Source organism: Lathamus discolor, chromosome 14 (genome assembly GCF_037157495.1).
Source record: "Lathamus discolor isolate bLatDis1 chromosome 14, bLatDis1.hap1, whole genome shotgun sequence".
Taxonomy (NCBI): domain Eukaryota; kingdom Metazoa; phylum Chordata; class Aves; order Psittaciformes; family Psittacidae; genus Lathamus; species Lathamus discolor.
In genome coordinates, this window is record NC_088897.1 from 12,264,672 (window position 1) to 12,281,628 (window position 16,957).

General features: G+C 53.7%; 2 protein-coding genes across 3 annotated transcripts in view; one reads left to right on the plus strand and one right to left on the minus strand.

The window, feature by feature from the left end:
* Positions 1 to 5,927, plus strand: part of PAFAH1B1 (platelet activating factor acetylhydrolase 1b regulatory subunit 1) — a 32,329-nt gene extending 26,402 nt beyond the window's left edge. For both annotated transcript variants that reach the window (XM_065694441.1, XM_065694442.1), the window contains exons 9-11: positions 222 to 323; positions 947 to 1,103; positions 2,296 to 5,927. In XM_065694441.1, coding sequence (XP_065550513.1) covers positions 222 to 323; positions 947 to 1,103; positions 2,296 to 2,369 — 333 coding nt within the window. In that variant the 3' untranslated portion in view covers positions 2,370 to 5,927. The remainder of the gene's footprint in view (positions 1 to 221; positions 324 to 946; positions 1,104 to 2,295) is intronic.
* Positions 5,928 to 7,039: 1,112 nt separating this feature from the next.
* Positions 7,040 to 16,957, minus strand: part of CLUH (clustered mitochondria homolog) — a 32,803-nt gene continuing 22,885 nt past the window's right edge. Inside the window, exons 14-26 of the mRNA XM_065694241.1 lie at positions 16,212 to 16,364; positions 15,582 to 15,644; positions 14,674 to 14,918; positions 14,122 to 14,206; positions 13,425 to 13,578; positions 13,053 to 13,192; positions 12,864 to 12,944; positions 12,163 to 12,288; positions 11,614 to 11,735; positions 10,365 to 10,458; positions 10,039 to 10,173; positions 9,286 to 9,359; positions 7,040 to 8,686 (exon numbers count right to left, since the gene is read on the minus strand). Of these exons, the coding sequence (XP_065550313.1) occupies positions 8,518 to 8,686; positions 9,286 to 9,359; positions 10,039 to 10,173; positions 10,365 to 10,458; positions 11,614 to 11,735; positions 12,163 to 12,288; positions 12,864 to 12,944; positions 13,053 to 13,192; positions 13,425 to 13,578; positions 14,122 to 14,206; positions 14,674 to 14,918; positions 15,582 to 15,644; positions 16,212 to 16,364 (1,641 nt within the window). The 3' untranslated portion in view covers positions 7,040 to 8,517. The remainder of the gene's footprint in view (positions 8,687 to 9,285; positions 9,360 to 10,038; positions 10,174 to 10,364; positions 10,459 to 11,613; positions 11,736 to 12,162; positions 12,289 to 12,863; positions 12,945 to 13,052; positions 13,193 to 13,424; positions 13,579 to 14,121; positions 14,207 to 14,673; positions 14,919 to 15,581; positions 15,645 to 16,211; positions 16,365 to 16,957) is intronic.

Here is a 16,957-nt window from a genome sequence, read left to right on the forward strand (position 1 = left end):
CATTTCTCTTAACAGATTGTTTAATCCCTTTTATTTGTGTTTATTTCTCCTAGTAACAAAATGCTCATGACTCTCACCTTTGGGATTGTGTGTTTATTAGCTGTAAGCTGTTGTAAAATCTGGTTTGGCTGCTAAGAAATAGCTCTCGGAAGAGATCTGCTTCCTCCCTCCTCTCCCCTCTGCCCCGTATATGCCATAACTTAAACCCTGATTTCCTGTAGACTAAGAAGAGTGGCAAGCCTGGGCCTTTTCTGCTGTCTGGATCCAGAGACAAGACCATTAAGATGTGGGATATTAGCACTGGCATGTGCCTTATGACACTTGTAAGTTCATTGGCATTTTTCTGGTCATAGCTGTGTATGTAAACCCAGATTTAATGAATGCATTATCTTGTGTGTTGACGTTTTCAAGAGAAGGCAGAGTTCCTGATAGAAGATGAACACTGGGAATGCACAGTTCTAAAAGCTTCTCTGTTTCAGCTTTTGGTGCTAAGAAATGCCAAGAATCTCAAAACACGCTGTATAAACGCAGGGGTGCTGTGGTTTGGGCGTGAGGAGCGTGGTTTGTCTGCGGGGTGCTGATGGTCATCTGAATTTTGTCTTGTGTTAAACGCCATGTTCCCTGCATGAGCAGCATTCCCATGGGCTGCGACTGCTGCTTTCCACCCGCGTCCAGGGTGCTGGGGGTGGGGAGCAGGATCTGTGCGGATCACATGAGGACATCTGTTTGTTTGCCTCCAAGGACAGGAACTCGTATTGTTGGTAGTGCTGATAGAGATGTAATAATAGCAGCTGAAGATAAACTTGGAGTTCCAAGAGGTTTTAGGAGGCGGAATGACATCCTTGCAGGAGCAGGGCAAGGCGCCGCTCAGTGCGCCAGGGCAGGAATTGTGGAATGCTTGGCCTTACAACACACCCCTGCTCACTGCTCTCTCCTTGTGCACCAGGTGGGCCATGATAACTGGGTACGTGGCGTTCTGTTCCATTCGGGGGGCAAGTTTATTTTGAGCTGTGCTGATGACAAGACTCTCCGTGTCTGGGACTTCAAGAACAAGCGATGCATGAAAACCCTCAATGCGCACGAACACTTTGTTACCTCTTTGGGTATGTATTGCTCTGCAGTGCCTACTGCAAAGTCCAAATGTACGGATGTTTCTACACCTTCACCAGCTGCAGTTGAGCCCCAGGCTAGACATTGGTGGCTGATTCTAGTGAATTCAGTGCTGTGTGTGGTTTAATCAAGGGCAGATAGGAATTTTGAGTGTGCTGGGTTTTCCACTTCTGGTGCCAGGGTTGCACGTTGGACGTTAACTGCCAGGGTGTTCCAGAATCCCTCACCACTGCAAGGGTAGGCATTTGGGGAGTGCTGTGTCACAGCTGCTGGCCCAGAGTCGAATTAAGGCGGGAGAGCCACAAAAAATACTTTGAATTCCTGGGGAGTCCTGGTTGGTAGTACCAGGTCTTGGGGGACATTAATTCCCTCTTCTCTGACAAAGGCAAAACCACCAAAGCCCTCCTGTTCACCAAAGCTAGCTTTACGCTGGAGTCTTCTCTCTGGTTTTTTACTCTGTATTCCTCTGCCGTTTCTAGCTGCTTCAGTAGAGCTAGAGTTAGGTGAGCAGTGAACCTGGGCTTGGCTGCTGAGGCTTCCCAGTGAGACTGCAGGTCTCATCAGAAGGCAGGGGCTGTGGCTGCACTCTCAACTTGCTGAGACAGATGAGCAGGAAGGGGCAGGGAGAAGCTATGAGGAGCATTAAGCCGGTAGCATGGATTGGCTCTCTCACTGTACAGAGGGCTTGGCTGAGCCCTGGGCTCTTTGATGCCTCTTGGTAAATGTCCCAGTGCTGTCAGCTGACCCAGGCCAGAACTGGTTTGTGTATGTGGAATATTTTGGGATCTCCTGAGAAACGGAGCACTTGGCGTTTTTTACAGCCGAGCTCACAGCCCCTGCTGTCCGCAGCAAAGAGAAAACGTCAGCTTCTGGTTCCTGACTATCTCTTACATAAACACATGAAGTTCTGTCTTCTGGTAGTGTGAGGATTTGTCAGGTCGAGATGTTTTGGACTTTATCTTGATTGCCATGAAAGCCCCTTTAGAAGTGAACTGGCAGCCGGTTTTCATGCTCTCCGGAATGATAGCCTGGGAGAATTTGCCTTCAGGACTGCAGCCACGATGAGCTTTGAAATTTAGCCTCGGAGCTGATGTGATGGCTTTGGAAAGGCAGCGCCATTCAGTGAGGGTGGAAAGCACGGAAGTTTGGGATTTGCTCTTAACGGAAGCTTTTCTTTCCTCACAGATTTCCACAAGACGGCACCGTATGTGGTTACTGGAAGTGTAGATCAAACAGTAAAAGTGTGGGAGTGCCGTTGATTGATTCACATTGACCCCCTTTTCCTCTGGATGCACTCAGATACCATGGTTACCCATTGAGCTCTGTTTAAATAAATATTGTCCTTTCATGTAAATTATTCTGGATGTAGATTGAGCTTATTAAATGTTACACACAAAGTATTCATGCATGGTGAATCCAAATTGTATACTGTAAATTTACATACGTTGTCTAGAAGTACCATAGGTTTAAGAACATGGGCTGGCATTGGTCACATCAGACCTAAGAAGGCAGAAGTTGGATAATTGGAATAGGGCACTTAACTGAATAGTTGACAGTGTCGTTCTATGTCGGATAATTATACCTGTTTTTCTTTCTGCTGTCTGTTGGTGCCTGAATTGGTGACCTCATTTGGGAAAAGTTTTGTAGGGCTCTTTCAGAAATGTGTATCTATGTAACATCACTTAAGTGTGCTTAATAAATCTTCTCTAAGAATACTAGATAAGGCTGCAATTCAGAATCTTCTGAACCTTATATGTAATTAATGGAAATTAATTAAACTCTGGAATATTTGTCATGAAACATTTGCCAAATCAACAGAATACACTCGTTTTGGCCTCCTATCACGCAAGGGTTGGTATATTTATATGACTAACTGTAAACCTGAAAGAGGACAACAAATCTTAGTAGCAGCTGATGTGATAAATGTATTTATTTTTTATTTGGTCATTCAATGGTTAAGCTGTGCTGTTAAACTAAGTTGAAATGGTTTTTTTGTTGGTTTCTTTTTTAATGCTAGACGAACTTCCAGGAGGAGTTGTCCATCCCACTAGAATTTAGTGATCCAGTTTCCCATAGAGCTGCCATGGTACAACTTGCTGTTTGCTTTCAATGTTTGTTAGAGATGTGCAATTGCTCTTACACAACAGGATCAGAGTACGCTTTCCTCTTACTCACTCGCAGGAGGTTGGGGTATACAGAGGTTTCTTGTTTCTTTAGTGCCTCCTTGGAAACCCTTTTGAAACTGAGGTTATACTTACCTTGACAAGACAATGTGGCTTGAACAAAAATGTGCTGTGGTTTGCATATTGAGAAATACCTGGGGATACAGTATTTAAATGCTTTAGAGAAAGCACTGACTACCCTGAGAACCTGATTGTAATGGCAAATACAGATTGATACAGGCCTCACAAAGGAAAACAAAACGCCATCAACAAAACCGAGTCCATCTGTGGGAACGATGCTGTCAAGTAATCGTTCAAGGCCAAACCCAAATCCTGTCAGCAAAACCACCCCAGCTTGGTTTTTGGTATTGGTGGTGTTTGGTGCCTACAGCTTTTAATTTGCAAACCCCTAAAGTTACACATTTCGATCTGAAGTGAATTAAAGTATTATAAATATTTAAGTCGGCATTTCTGTGGCAGATTCCATTACAGATAACCAAGAATGACAGTACTCACCAAACTAACCAGCTCTTCTTAGGAATCCACTTACAGTTGGCAGTAAATGAAGTACCAGTCTGCTGTTTTAACAGGTGAATTTGTGCTTTGTTTTATTCCTTTTGTTTCATACATGGCTTTTAAACCTGTCCCTTTTAACCGAGAGCCCCTGCCCTGTGGCTGAGGGTGTTCACACCAGGCCCATGGGGCTCCTTCCCTCCTGCCACCGGCCATGGATCAGATCCCATCCTGTGGGGCGGAGGGACAGCAGCGCTGGGTCCTGGTGCAGGGCTCACGTGGGAAGGGGTGGAGGAAACTGAGTCTGATGGGGGGGCTTTGGGAGCCAGGTTAAGATTGAGGCCGATCTCGAGTCCAGTGGGTTCTGTCACTTTCTGTGTGTGTCTGCCGTTGAGCATGCACAAATAAAGTGGTTTTTGTTCGGTAGCTGCTTGGACTGGGAACATTTGCTGCTTCTTGTCCGACTCGAGAGTTCTAGATGCACAGGTTAAAATTCCTCAGCGCATCCACAGCTGTCAAGTAATAGATCTGTTTAATTCCGGATAGGACCTGTCAGCTTTATTTAAGTGTAGAGTCAACCGGGCTCATGTACATAATTCATAAACATGAATGAGAAATTGAAGGTACCTATTAAGTGGAAGTTGTCTACTGCGGTTTTCCCCTTTAGCATCCCAGCAGTTCCAAGGACAAACAAGTAAAGCGAAGTCATGTAAGCAGCATTCAGTTGCTTGTGTGAAGCACTGCTGAGCGCTTCTGTTTGTAGCCCTCTCCTTTGGTAAGCAGTGAATAATCTCAGGGACGAGGTCACCGCGTAAAGCCCCGCTGGAGGAGCAGCGGGAGCTGCGCACAGGAGCGGGCTGCTGAGGGGCTCCTCGGCGTGCCCGGGGGCTGCGCTGTGCTGAGCTTCCCCCTGCCCGTGTTGCTGCCAGCTCACCCTGTGCCTTGCCTGCGGTGAGGAGGTTACTGGTTTGGGTTGGAGTTTGTGAGAGGCTGGAAGAGGTTCACTGCTGCTTTGTCACTTTCCCGACTGAAATTGGCTTACAAATACCTACCCAGAGGCTGTGTTACCAGGTAACGCGGGCTTTTTGGCTTAAACCCAGACATTCCCGTGCCACGAACGGAGCGTGCCCAGGAAGCCCTAGATGCATTCCGAGAAGTGCAGCGGCGATGGTGGGTCAGGCGCAGTCTGGCTGTTGGTGGGTGCCAGCATCTTGCACTTTAGGAGATCTCAGACGAACCGTCCTGCTTTTGTGTGTGGTGTGACCAATGATGTGCCCGGGCACTAAGGAAAAAGAGAAAACCCTGGTTGCTAGCGAGTTGTGCAGGGGCTGTGGAGCACTGTAGTGGTTTGGAAGCTTTGGCTATAGGCTCACGGAGCCCAGCCTGCTGACCCCGTCGTACCCTGCTTCTCCTGTCCGCCTCCTCCTGTTTTATGTGAACTGCCTGCTGATACCACTCTTAAATAGCTTCGGGCTCGCGCGGAAGCTGTTTAAAAGGAAAAGCTTATACTTTGTTTTTGTAGACAGTGGTGGCTTGATAATCCTTTTAATGGTTTGATATTAAACACTGAGCTGAGTGAAGGAGAAACGCACCTGGGATGAGTTCTGTGCTGTACGTACAGTCCAGTGTATTGACAGTCGAAACCCAGCGTCTTTTAGCAAGAGTTACGTGCATGAAGTGGTAGGGCTGAACGTGTCGGGAGCGGGGAGGGTCGAGTTGGATTTACAAGTCACAACTGGATTTAAACTGGCCTTTTTCTCTTTCCACTGTGTCCTGTAAGTAGCTGCTCTCTTGTCCTGCCTGTCCCCGGGCGGCCCCGGCCCATTCTGCAGATGAGTTAGCAAATCCGCGGGGCAGGAGTCGCTCCTGCCGCCGGCACGAAGGCGAGCGTCGGCTTTTCTCACGCGAGCGGTGCGAGAGGTTGCAGTTGGAGCAAGCGCTTCCCTGGCCGTTGGCGTTAACGGAAGCTGTTGCCGCAATTAAGCAGAACAAATCAGTAAGGAATGTATATAATACTGCTCTGTGTTTTACAGTAAGATTTGTTGCTCTCAGACTGTGTAAAACAAAATTTATTCATGTTTTCTGCATATTAAAAAAATCTTATTGTACCAATTGGTAAACTATTAAATGCATCTAAACCGAGATGTGGGCTTGTGTCCTTGGATGCCACAATTAAAACTATTTTGAAAAAAGCTCCTGGTGTTTCACCCGTCCCATTTTGCTCCACTCCGGCTCCTTCTTTCATCTCCTTTCCCTTCACCCGGGTTTAGGGCTGCTGGTCCTGGCTGGAGCATCGGATGGGCCGGGTGGTTGCTGTGCTCCGGGGGGAGCGTTGCAGTGGGACCTGCGCTGCGAGCGCCCTGCTCCGTGCCCGGGGCCCCGCTTTCCTGGGTCGGGTTTGGGGTTTTGCGGTGCTTTCCCCCTTGCTGACCCGCTGGGCCGCGGTGGCGGTGGGAGGGCCGGGGCCGGTGCGGGAGCATCCCCAAGGGGCTGCTCGGAGCAGGAGCAGCGCCGGGGCGGCCTCCAGAGACCAACTCCTTTGGTCCCCGTGGCTGCGGTGGGGGCTGCAGGGCTGCGAGGAAGCCTCTGGTGGGTTTGCAAAGGCCAGCTTGTGGCGGAGGGGGCTCGGCCCAGTCGGTGCCCGAGAGCTTTCAGTGTCCCGGGGCGCCGGGGCTGGCTCCGGTTCTGATGCAGCGCTGATGGGCACGGAAATGCTCCTCAGCAGCCAGGGCTGGACGCGGAAGGGCCCAGGTGCGCTGCAGTCTGGCTGAGCGGGGCTCTCCCAGCAGTACTAAATGCAGGGAGGGTTTCTCCGGTGGGTGCTGGAGCACCCAAGGGATGCGGCCGGTGCCCTGACACCGAGCGTCGGGGAAGGGCAGGCGGACAAACGCGGGGCTGCTGAGGGGTTTCATGTGAGCGGGATGGGAAGAGCTCCTCTGGAGCAGCTCGGGGGCAGGGGGGAGGCTGCTGTGGTTGTGACTGGTGCTGGGCCTGTTCCTGGTCTCTTGGAGTCCACTCCTTTGTCCACAGGAGCCCCGTGTTAGAGGGGCACAGAGCAGGGGCTGTGGTGCCCCGGGGCTCAGCGGAACAGCCCCGAGCGCAGGGGGACACCGTGGGTGCCACACACGTGCGCAGGCAGAGGTTTACACAGTGACTGGAGCCGTTACCTGTTGTGTGGGCTCCTGCTCAGCAGCCGTGGGGTGATCGGTATCCGCCCCACTGCACCAAACTGTAAAGAAACCAGAAGGACCTGGAACAGTTTAAAAAGCCTTTAATGGACTGAAAGACACCGGTAAAGGAAAATCTCATAGGAAAGATGCACTGCCGTCATTGATCGATTGCGTTCGGGAAACTCGGAGCTTTTCTCACTAAGAGCAAGTTCTTCTGCAGTAACGACTCCTCCTCTGTCCCCTCCAACAGCTCCCTCCTTCCCCCGTTACAGGTACCTGTATGGGGGTACAGGGACCCAGGGTGTTCTCCAGGGGGGCAGTGGGAGAAGCAACATGATCCGGGGATGAGCCATGCTGGACACCACAAGAGGCCCGAGGCAGAGAGGGGACAGGGTCTGGCACCCACAAGTTCCATAGGTGGAGGGGTTGGGGGAGCCCACTCAGCTCTGACCTGCAGCGGTCACCTTGGACCTGCTGCATGGCCGGGACCTCGCGCTGGTCCCCAACGGCCCTGTGGGCACGATGGGGACGAGGGTGGGTGAGCGGCATCGGCCACTGCAGTGACCTCCGCTGCCAGCAATGGCAGTGCCTGGCCCCAGCGCGCGGAGCCGGGTACAAACTGCGGGAAGTGGAGCTTTCATTTCACCCCAGGCCCCGGCAATCCCAGGCTGTGGCTCCGGGTGCCCGTCCCGCTGCAGACCCTCGGCTCCGTGTCACAGAGACCAGTCCCTGTCTCTGACCTCCCCCTTGCTTCCAGCAGGGCCACGAGTTGCCGCTGCCCCCGGTCGGCTCAGCCCCACCGGGTGCCGTCCCCCGCAGGCACTGGGGTTTCCATCACGGGAAGTTTGTGCGCTTTATTTAACATCAAGCCCTCTCTCTTTGGATACAGAATCCCAAGTTACTCGGCTGCAAGCAGAGCAGAGGTGGAACAGTGAGTATCTCATATATATATATATATATATAGATCTGTAGATATAATCTCTATGTCTTTACCTTGAAAATTAGAATGTGAATGTTACAAAACCCACTGAATTGCCAAACCGCCAACCAAAAGTAGAAAAAAAGAATGGTTAAAGGAATCCCATGGCTATATCCTGATGTAGAAAACGCTGTACATCCCCTCCCGCAGGCGGTGCCCAGCACTAGGACTATGGCTGCTTGGTTTTCCTTATAGCACAGACTGGGGCAGTGTCGGGTGGGGGCAAACAAACCTCCTGGCCTGGGGCTGGTTTTAGACGGGTTTAGCAAAGCAGTGTCCGTAGTCAACATAAAAATGACCTGAGAAATGGTACATACCTCCAGACAGTTCATTGGAATTCATATGTACAAAGTAGAAAGTGATGCTCTGTGCACACACACGACACGGACGCGGGGCTCGGCGCCCGCGGCAGCCACAAGCTCAGCCAGACACATTACATTTCTCAGATTAGTTCTTTGCATTGTGTATTAATTGTACCAGTGCAATAACATTGTCAAAAAGGAGGAGCTGCTCCGGGGCGGCCCAGGGCCCGGCGCAGCCGCAGAAAAGGGTGGTTTAAACTTGTTTGAAAGCGAGGTACACGTTAAGCAGAGCTCTGTGTTAGGGGGATGGCAGCGGAAGGCATGCGCGGCTCAGCCTCCTTCTCCTCCACGGCTTTGTCCTCGGGCTCCAGCTGCTCGCCGCCTTTGAGGCTCTCCTGGAGCTGCTGGCGCCGCTGCACCTCGGCTTTAAGGTTCTCCAAGTCTTTTTGGCTGAGGGGAAAGCAGGAAGGGGGGCAAACGTTAGCGCTGGGGCTGGGGCGAACACAGCGACCGCTCCGGCCCCAGCCCAGGGCTCCAGGCTCAGCAGCACCCGCGCACGGTGCTTGGTCTGTGCTGGGGTTCTGAACCAGGGGCACCGGGATGTGAACCTTCGGTGGCCACCCAGGGCAGAGGCCATGAGCTTTGCTGGGTGCGGGCACTGCTCTGCTCTGGCTGCCATCAGTGACTATCTACAGCCATAGGCTGTGGTCTCAGCTGCGCTTTGTCCACCCCCTCCCCAACCAAGTGTTCAACTAAGAGATAATTTACCATAAATCGAAGCAGTCTTCATTTTATTATCAAAAAGACTACAAAAAGTCCCAAAGGGAACGCTGACGACGCAGGGCTGCTGCTGGGATCGCAGCTGATGCCCATGGAGCTGGGGCAGGGACACCTCCGAGCTGCAGCTGCAGCACCACCCTGCCAAGCAGCCTTGGCTGTGCCTCACAGTGACTCAATGCAGGGGAAGTGCGGGGTTGATGCTAGCTCAGGCACACAGGTAAGAGAAAGCCTTGATTCCCAAAGATCAGCACCCAGAGCAGGTGCCCTACCTTAGTGGAATGAAGAGAATGCCGTTGATAATGTTGAGCTGCTCCAGGACACTGGCCATGCTGGGAGCTGTGAACTGCGGCACGAGAGAAAGCCCTGTTAGAAGTCAAAACCCAGGCAGGAGAACTCGGAGCTCCTGAGCAAACCCAGGCCCCATTTACCAACAGCTCAGAAACCCTTCGGGCCCACAGGATACCCCAATGGGAGCAGCTGGGGCTGGCCCAAGGGGGTGGTGCCTTCCTGGTCCATGTGCGGTGAGGCGAGGTAGGCTCCCCACCCCACATCCCATCCCATCCCATCCCATCCCATCCCATCCCATCCCATCCCATCCCATCCCATCCCATCACACCGCCCTTGGAAGCGGATCAAAGCGCCGGGGGAAGATGACAGCATCCTCTCAGATGAGGAAACCAAAGTACCTGTGGATTGAGCAACCTGCGCCTGCAGCCGGTGCGTCAGCACGGGGCAGGTCTGGGTGCTGCGGGCTCCCACAGCGGAGCTGAGCTCCCTGGGCGCTCTGCGGCACGGCGCCTGCACCCACACCTCAGCTGCAGCACGGGCCCGACCCACGGAGGGGACAACCGCCCAGTCCATACCGGTGATGCTGCGCTACGGCTGCCTGAGCACCTACAGCGACCTCCTGCCCGTGACGGGTCTGCCCCAGCCACTGCCCCCCCGCAGTCCTTCAGGAGCAGCTGAACCTAAACCTGGCATCAGCGAAGTGCTCTCGAGCGCTCTCCCTGCGCGGGGGTTACCTTAAGAGGCATGATGTTGGCATTGGAGCCGTTCTTGTAGATCTCGTTCATTGTGCGTTGCAGAGCGACTGCTTGCTGAGTCAGGTATTTCAAGTACTCGGAGCTCTCTTTGGTCTTTTCATGGTGTTCTCCAAGCTGCGTGGCAAAGGGGAGAAGGCTCGATACAAATCCAGGCAGGCCCCGGACCAGGCTGCGCTCGCGGGCTCTGCTCCCTCAACGTCCCCATCCCTAGAGGGACGGGCCCCAGGCTCGGGGCTGTTCCCCGCTGCGGCACTGGGTGCAGAGGGGCTGCCAAGGGCAGGACGCAGCAGCACCCGCGCTCCTACCTGGTTCTTGTAGATGGTGTAACCTTCCTTCTCGTGCTGCAGGGCTGACCGGAACTCGGCCTTGCTCTCGTACACTCGGGCTACCAAGTGGTGGCTGAGGGAAGGAAAAGGGTTCAGAGGTGCCCTCATGAAGGGGAAACGATCCTGCACCGCAGCGAGCGTGACCTGCACCCAGCGGGGCTAGGTCTTGACACCGGTGTGAGAGGAGGCAGACACAGCACCCTGGGGGTGGTTTCTGCTGGGCTGAGACTGAGCTGCTCTGGGCTGGGTTTGCTGGACCGCTGGGACGGGACCTTCCGAAACACTGAGCAGGGGCAGCACATCACGGGGACACCTCGGGGCCACGTTTGTTACCTGGAGAAGGGGGCAGCCCCCAGCCCTTCAGAAAGGGCCCGCTTGTTTCTTGCAAAGCAAACGTGTGAATTGGTTATTCAGAGCCCATTAAAGATCCTCCAGCACAGGAACAACCAGGAAGGCAGGGGCCAGTCATCTGGGCCCCCTCCGGCTGGGAGAGCTGCCCTGGCTTGGGCTCTGCTGCCTGTTTCTGGAATGAAAAGGGGAGAGCCCAGGTCTGGCAGCGTTACCCAGCGGGAGGGGATGAATCTCATCACGCATCCCAGTGCCCCGGGGGGCAGGCAGGATGCTCGCTGCAGAACGCAGATCCATCAGGGCTGGAAAGCACGCCAGGCTCTTGGGGGTGCTGAGTGAGATTGATTTCCAGCCTGGCACAGAGCAGATGGGCTGCAATGCGGTGGCACTGATGAGGAGAGGGCCGCTGTGTGCTTGGTCCTGCACCCGTTCAAGGGCAGTGCAGGCAGCTCCGAGAGCTGAGGGGCAGAGCAGACCCTGAAGGTGCTGAGTGCCCGCAGCTCCCTTGGAGCCGCTCAGTGCTTTAGTGACGGGACAAAAGCAAATCGCGCACCGCTCAAAGACAGCTCCCCGAGGGCCCAGGGCTCCTGCAGCAGCCAGCTCCCAGTGGAACTCCATGGGAGTTCCTTCCCTTGCCACCTGTGTTTTGAGAGAGCCAAGGACCAGACCTGGGGGCAGCCTGCCGCAGTGCGGGGCGCACGGGTAACCTAAGAACAAGGGATCTCTGCCTTTCAGCACAACCAACTTGGATGCTGCACCACGACCCTGAGAGCAGCCCAGCAGCCCGGAGGGCAGGGAGGAGACTGAAGCTCTGATTTAAAGGACCCAGCTGGATGAGCTCCCTCCCACCGGCGCACAGCGAGCGTCCTCCGTGCCTCACCTCAGCGCAACCTTCAAAGACTTGGAGCCGTGGTACTTGGAGCTGATGGCCAGCGCGTTCTCCAGGAAGCGGAGGGAAAGGTCGTACTCCATCACGCCGTGGAGCACCAGCCCGATGTTGTTCTGCACAGAGAGACCATGGAGGCATTGAGGACAGGGGAATTCAAGCCACGCGGTTACTGCCTCATAAACAGCAAGACCACTCGGGTGCTTCGCTGCCGGCAAGGCCGGAAGCCCCCAGCAGGGATCCCCACAGCTCACGGCAGGAAACCGCCCTGCCCCTGCGAGCTCGGTCCAAACAAGCCAGAGGAGAGCGAGAAATTAAGGAACTTTCCCAAGGATGAGGTGCTCAGACCCACGGCTCCTGTGCCCCAGTGCAGAGGAGTCAAATGCCTTTTCTCCATCCTTCTACTGGCAGTAACCCAAGGAGGAAGGAGCAGTGCCTAAATGGCTATTTCAGACAGGCAGCACTATGGGCTTTTTAAAGGCCAAGAGGCTTCTTGGAGATGAGAAATGAAGATTCCTGAGGCTCTCAGAAGTGGTGACTTACATCCAAGAGTGCCATTTCTGGGTGATCCTCCCCGAATACCAGCAGCATGAGGTAGCGCGCGCGGTACAGCAGGTTCAGTGCCGTGGAGAGCTGGCTGTTTGCAAAGCAGTACAGAGCAAGGTGCATCTGCAACACAAGGAGGAACCAGCGTGAACGGCTTCCATGTGCTCACCTCCTCCTCTCCCCCGTGCACACAAACAAAGGGATGCTCCTTTGTGGTTAAAGCGGATTTCAAGCACTCGACAAGGCCCGGTCTGGTTGATTCTCAGCTCCACTGAGCTCCGAGAGCCCAGTGCCGAGGAAGCTGCTCAGGTGTTTCACTTCAGCTTCCCTTATGCACCTCAAGGAGTGCTTCAGAATCCACCTGCATGTGCGGGATACCCTCGCTGCGCTGCTGGGGGGCTCCTTCTCTCTGTCTGTGACACAACCCAGGGCGAAGCCCGCAGCACTGATGAACACAGCGTTCAGCAGACAAAACCCCCACATCCCAACCTCAGCGGCCCAGCGCCGGCCCCACGGCACACCGGGAACCAGAACTTCGGTGTCTGCTTTGCAGAGCTGGGGGACACAAAACTGAAGGTGAAAGGGGAGGCGAGGGCAGAGGGAGGGGGCAGAACTGCCGCTGCTCTCCAGCTGCAGCCAGGGTCGGAGGCTCGCAGGCTCCAGGAGGTGCTGCTGCTCCCCCCGCAGCCTGTACTCACGTATTCCTGGATCGTGTTGGGGTGTTCGATGCCCAGGACCCTCTCGCTCATTAGCACCGCTTTCTGCTGGTTACTTAAGGCCTGGACAGAACACAAGACCCAAGAGCAAGTCACAGAGAGCCGGGCACCGCAGCAAGGCTGGGGGAGGAACGGGAGGACTAAAGAGGCCCTATCCGAGCCCTTGCTTACCTCGGAATAATCTCCCATGATATAGTTGAGACGAGCCAGCAGCCTCAGGCAGGCACAGATTTCCACATGCATAGCACCATACACATTGTTGAACAGGTTTAAGGCTTCGTTGATGAGCTCACAGCCCTCCTTCAAGAAACCTGAAAGAGGCCGTGTTCACGCGTAAGCACGTTAAATAACCCCGCACCGCTGGAGCGGTGTGTGCCTGTGCAGCGAGAAGTGTCCTGGGACGTAGCCACAGGTCACTGCCTTGTGTAAAGGCAAGCCCCAGGAGGAGGCCATTGCTGCCTTCTATACTGGTAGAGGGCAGCGGGCCCTGCTCTGCCCTCAGCAGCAGTGGCCCCAAGAGGCAGGGGCCTGTTGGGTCTGTACCTTGCTGAACCTTTGCTTGCCCGCTCTGGAAGAAGTGGAAAGCATCTGAGGCTTTGGGGTTCACGTGCTTCACTACGGGGAAGATGTTGAGAATGTCCTCTTCTGTGAAGGTGGGCTTGTGCCTGTTGTCAAAGTTGTACTCCTTCAGCAGGATCTGGAGGAACCGAACAGGTCATGGTCACCACTTTCATAGGTACTTGGCAAGAAAAGAGGGGAAAACCTCCCTTGGGTTCTGCGTGTGCATTCAGTCAAACACCTCCTGCATCGCCTGGGGATGGAGTTTGGAAAGACACCGCGTGTAGGAGCTCACCACCACGTCTGTGGTGATCCCACACCACGGTGCAAGGCTGTCAGAGCCCCAGCAGAACCCCACGCAGCCAAGTACTGCACCCAGCGAGGGGCAGGAAGGCAGCGCGGTGGGGAAGGAAACCCCCTGTATTCAGGGACAACCCCAAGTCCTGCTCTGCTCAGAGCTGCTTCTCTTTGGATGGGGAGCACCCGAGTGCAGGCGCTCCAGCTGTGAGCTTGGTTTGTCAGACACAGCAAGCTACAGGGTAGAAATCTCTTTCCCCAGGGCTGCGTTCCAACATCAGCACCGCAAGGTGGACGGGCTGTCCCCTGCAAAGCAGCCTGCAATTACTCCTCATGTCTCTCTGTACAGAACAAGATGGGAAGGGAGGGGAGACGTGGATCTTACCTGGACTCCAGTTTTGAGGGAGATTTCCCGAAGCAGGGTGATTTTCTGCAGGTTATAGACTTCAGCGGCCTGGTCAGCATTCTCACTGCAAAAAGCACACACAGGCTTCAGCCCTCAGGCAAGTTTCCGCTCAAGGGCATCCCTCCACTGCGGTGCTCCTGAAGCACAGGTCCCTGCACCGCTGGGTGCTAACTGAAAGCAATGACTGACATTACAGGGGTTGCTAATGGTCTATTAAAGCTCACAGAGATGCACGATGGTACCAAAGCCCCACTCCTTCAGTTTCTTGCCTTCTGCTCCCCTCTGCACTGCTAAGGAGAGGTTTCCTTCCTCCTCTGGTTTTCCTACCTGCCTTTGCCTCGCGGGTTTAATCTCATTTCAGTTACACCTCCCCTGCTGCTCTTTCTTGCCCTTCTAAGCCTGTAAAACTCCCTCAAGAGCACAAGTTTGTACTCAAACAGAAAACAAGTCCGAAGGCAGGGCCTACTGCAGACCAAGAAGAGCTGCAAGCACTTGGTTGGAGTCCAGGCACGAGCAGTTTGCTCCGCTTACCATTCCAGACTAAAGTCAAAGTAATTCTTTGCTTCTGAACAGATGTTCTTCCAAAGCTCCTGAGGGGTCATGCTGGCCCAGGCGGTGTTATCAGCATTCCCAAGGTTCCTGTTTTTCCTTTTCTTGTTCTTTTTCTTGGAGACCAGCTCATCAGCTGGGAGATGGGCGATGGGATTCGGGAAGGAGCTTAGAAAGCAGTTGAGGAAGTGGCTGATGGCAGCTGATAACCCCGACAGCTCCACACCCTGCAGACACACCAGAGTCAGTCAGGAAGATACCTGCCCTCATGCAGGCACTGCTCTGCCTCTGAGCCTCACACAAATCCAGTCCTAACAGCATCAGGGAAACCTCACAGGAAAGAGAGAAGAAAACATTTGCAAATGGCACTAGCAGAGAGCGACACAGATGTAGCACAGAAGCACATGTCTACACACACGCGAACACATAGCTCTGTTCCAGGCTGCCACCCAGGACACAGAAACTCAAAAGCATAAAGAGGATTCTGATGCTGGACTGGAGCCAGGGGCCTCGCTATGCTCTGTACAGACAGCTCTAAGGAGGCACTGCTGTTCGTGCAATCAACAAAGGGCAAAAGCAACCCTGTTTGAGAGGAAAAGGTATTACAAGGAAAACAAGCTGTGATTTCACTTTTAAAAGCCTTCCCCCGATTCTCACTCATTATGAGGAGGGAAAGCATGAATGATTGCTCTCTGGGAAAGCTCCCTTCAAGTGGGAACTTGTTTTCCCTTCACGCAGGCCTGTACCTATTTTAGCACTAATGAGATTGTACTTCCCGTTGCTAAGCAACCCCCGAGCTGCCTAATGAGGGAAGAGGCTGGAGCAGCTCTATTTGTGGAAGAAGCCATGGGGAGGACACAGGAGGCAAGAGGTGAGGCTGCAGGTCATACCTGGAGGTACGTCTTGAAGATGTGTTTGGCCGATCGAGTGATCAATTCACTGATTCCTATTTTCTACCCGAAGGAATAAAGAACAGAGAATGGGAGTCAGTTGTCAAGAACAAAGAACACACTTTGCTTCTCAAGGGGGCTGTGTGAAGGTCCACAGGACACGTCCTGCAGCCCCTGCCCTGCAGCACAGAGCTGGTTTACATGTGACAACACTCCTGGAGCCGGCGAGCCCCAGCACATCTGCGCACAGTGACCACAAGCTCCAGTGGAGCTCCCCCAGCATCAGCCTTCGTGCTCACACTTTCCAGCTTGATCCAAAGACCAGACGGATTGTAGAGCTTAAAAAATGCACAGCTTAAACCCCAGCTCTTTGTTACCTGCTGTTGCGCTTAGGAATCCCTGAAGCACTTCTATATCCCAAAGAACACTCAAACTCCCTGACATTATGAAAGCCATTAAGGATCTGGGAGCAGAACTCCCCATCCACCACTTACAGGTCCTTCTCCCTCCTCCTCCTCTGTTTTTGAAGCTGTTTATTTTTACACAGAGAAAGCAATTTGCAATCCAAACAGGGCAAGTTGTGCCAGAGGGGGTTCTAACTGACAGCCTGGAGTCAGGCCTGATGCTTACATAGATGTGATCCAGCTGAGCACGGCCAGGGGTCTTGGTGATGAAGTTGATCACCTTGCCCAGGTAACGCATGTTGATGCCCCTCTGGTGCATGGCCTCTGCGAGGGTAGCCCCGTCCATCGGGAGCACCGTGTGATCCAGGCAGTCTTTGACCTGGGGGTACAGACAAACTCTGGTTACTGACACAAGCATGAAGGAAAGAATCTCAATTCTAAACCCTTTTTAAGGAGTTACCTGGCTGGGAGGGGGAAGGCGTTTTCTGACACAGAACTTCCAGGAATGGCATTTGAGTTACAAGCACAGCAAGAACTGGCAAGTACGGAGCACTGAATAGCCAGAGCCCAGCTGCTGAGGGCTCCCAGCCTTGGGCCATAGGCTCCACAGCTGCTTTACCTGAAGTGGACAAATTCAGCTTGGGGAGACTGCCCAGAGGCTGTTCTCAGCCCCTCTGCTGCTCTGGCCCTGCTGCTCGGGGCCTTGGTACGGCTATTTAAGCAACGCTTGTGGAACCAGCGGCCTCACCCTTCTTTAAGGGCCTCACAGGCACTAACTAAAACCATTTCTAACTAAAAGATGACACGGGGCTGTGCACACTCAGCTGATAAGGGACACGGCCCTTGCATTTGAAGTTGTGTGGCAGTGCTGATAAATAGTCACTTCATTCGCGTCATGGAGTAACACCAGTTACTCGCCAATACACGGAGTACGAGGAGTGCCTGCTTACGCCAGCTGGTCTGCAACGTGCC